This window comes from Alosa pseudoharengus, unplaced genomic scaffold (genome assembly GCF_046254945.1).
Source record: "Alosa pseudoharengus isolate Yale_2024_CS ecotype anadromous, Long Island Sound unplaced genomic scaffold, YU_APseudo_1.1 YU_APseudo_1.1_scf_2, whole genome shotgun sequence".
NCBI lineage: Eukaryota > Metazoa > Chordata > Actinopteri > Clupeiformes > Clupeidae > Alosa > Alosa pseudoharengus.
In genome coordinates, this window is record NW_027468663.1 from 51611397 (window position 1) to 51613203 (window position 1807).

Genomic DNA, 1807 nt, shown 5'->3' on the forward strand with positions numbered 1-1807 from the left:
GGTGCGCGCGCTTCAGAGAAACTTTGGTCTCACGGGACATGATCAGCTTGCATGAGACGTATCGCCCCGGGCTACCCGGGGGCTTTCTTCATTGATCTTCTACGCCGCCAAGCGGACAACAATACTGTTCACGCTCCATTTGGTTTAATATACAGACATAAGGGAAGTAGCGGGATTCCGCCACTGTGTGTGTGCTCCAACTGGCATCGGCAAGGGATGGCCACCGGATGATGAAGTGCGCTAACATGAATCCCCGGTTTGTCGCCGCTGTCTATTCGCTGTTTACTTTCTCCATATTGGGATCTCTGTGCAGCGACGCTTCCTCGTTTATCCAGCCGTTCAATGACTGCATTCACAGCAGAGGGAAGACCGGATTCTACCAGGGCTCCGTGGATGTTACCGAGTCTGGAGGAAAATGCATGAACTGGAGCGAGGTACCCGGAGTTATCAGTCGGTATCCGGGCAAAGGTCTTGGGGACCACACTTTCTGCCGGAACCCAGACGGCAGAATCCGACCATGGTGCTTCTTCAGAAACGACAGAGGAAGAATAGACTGGGGCTACTGCGATTGTAAACAAGGTAAGAAAAGGTACAGTCATATAATTGACCTGATAGTTAAACCAAACCCCACTATAAACGAAACTAGAAGTCCTGCATCCTGCCCTTCATCCTGTATCCGACAGATAGAACGCACATGACAAGTTCAGACACATCTGACCTTAGTTTACTGAGGTAAGTCTGAGGTGAAGGAATGCATAATAATTAACCAGCGGCCCAAGTGAGGAAGTTTCCTTTCAAACCAGCAGACAAACATAGGCTACAAGCATATAGGCTACAAGCACATAGGCTACACTAAAGTCAGTCAGAAGCACGTTGATGTCGAAGCACAAATGGTTTAGGCCCGAATAGCCTACAGAATTCCACTGAATGAATTGTCCGTGCCTGAAGACATGCTTTTAAAGAAATGATAATCTTGTCTGATCACACTGACTAAATCTGCCAGAATGGTTTCACTGAAGGAATCAGGTGGTCCGTGATCCAAATAGCAGGAGAGGAAGGGGGATTGTGAACCCAGTTTCAGTTTGAATCCCTCCACCCAAATATACGCTTGAGATAATCAGACGCTTGCGGACGGGACCGGGTATTTTTAGCGCGATCAACTGGTAGTGTAAGGAGGATACATAGTTATTGCCTGCTCAGCAAGATCACAGCAATGGCTGTCTTTATAGTGCAGGCTGTGTTTCCGTCTCCTCAAATGCAAGGTCAACATAAGCTCAAAACTCACAAATTGCACGTTTATTTTATTGTATTATATTATATAATTTTATATTATATTATATTATATTATATTATATTATATTATATTGTATTATATTATAGGCTATTATATTATATTATATTATATTATATTATTAAAACACACACATATTATATTGTTGTGTGACTATTGATTTTTGGTCATTTAGGTGGCAATATTATATCTTTCATTTGTTCTGCAGTAACTATTATAGCCTACATGTATCTTACTTTTTCTCTCTGTTATTCATGATTTGTGTATTCTGAAATGTATGTATACAGAATATTCTTATTGGGATGTTAAGATTGCATGCATTAAGATGACCTGGTGACTGGAAAGAGACATGGGTAACATAATTGAGAGAGAAAGTAAGAAATAAAGAAAGAAAGAAAGAGACAAAGAAAGAAAGAAAGAATGTGTGTAAGTGTAGGCATTTTTGACCCAGGACGCCTAAAATTCTCCCTTGAAACCTGTCTCTCTCTCTCACACACACACACACACACACACACA

General features: G+C 42.1%; 1 protein-coding gene across 1 annotated transcript in view; it reads left to right on the forward strand.

The window, feature by feature from the left end:
* Positions 1 to 1807, forward strand: part of prss12 (serine protease 12) — a 31445-nt gene continuing 29638 nt past the window's right edge. Inside the window, exon 1 of the mRNA XM_076295463.1 lies at positions 1 to 579. Coding sequence (XP_076151578.1) covers positions 228 to 579 — 352 coding nt within the window. The 5' untranslated portion in view covers positions 1 to 227. The remainder of the gene's footprint in view (positions 580 to 1807) is intronic.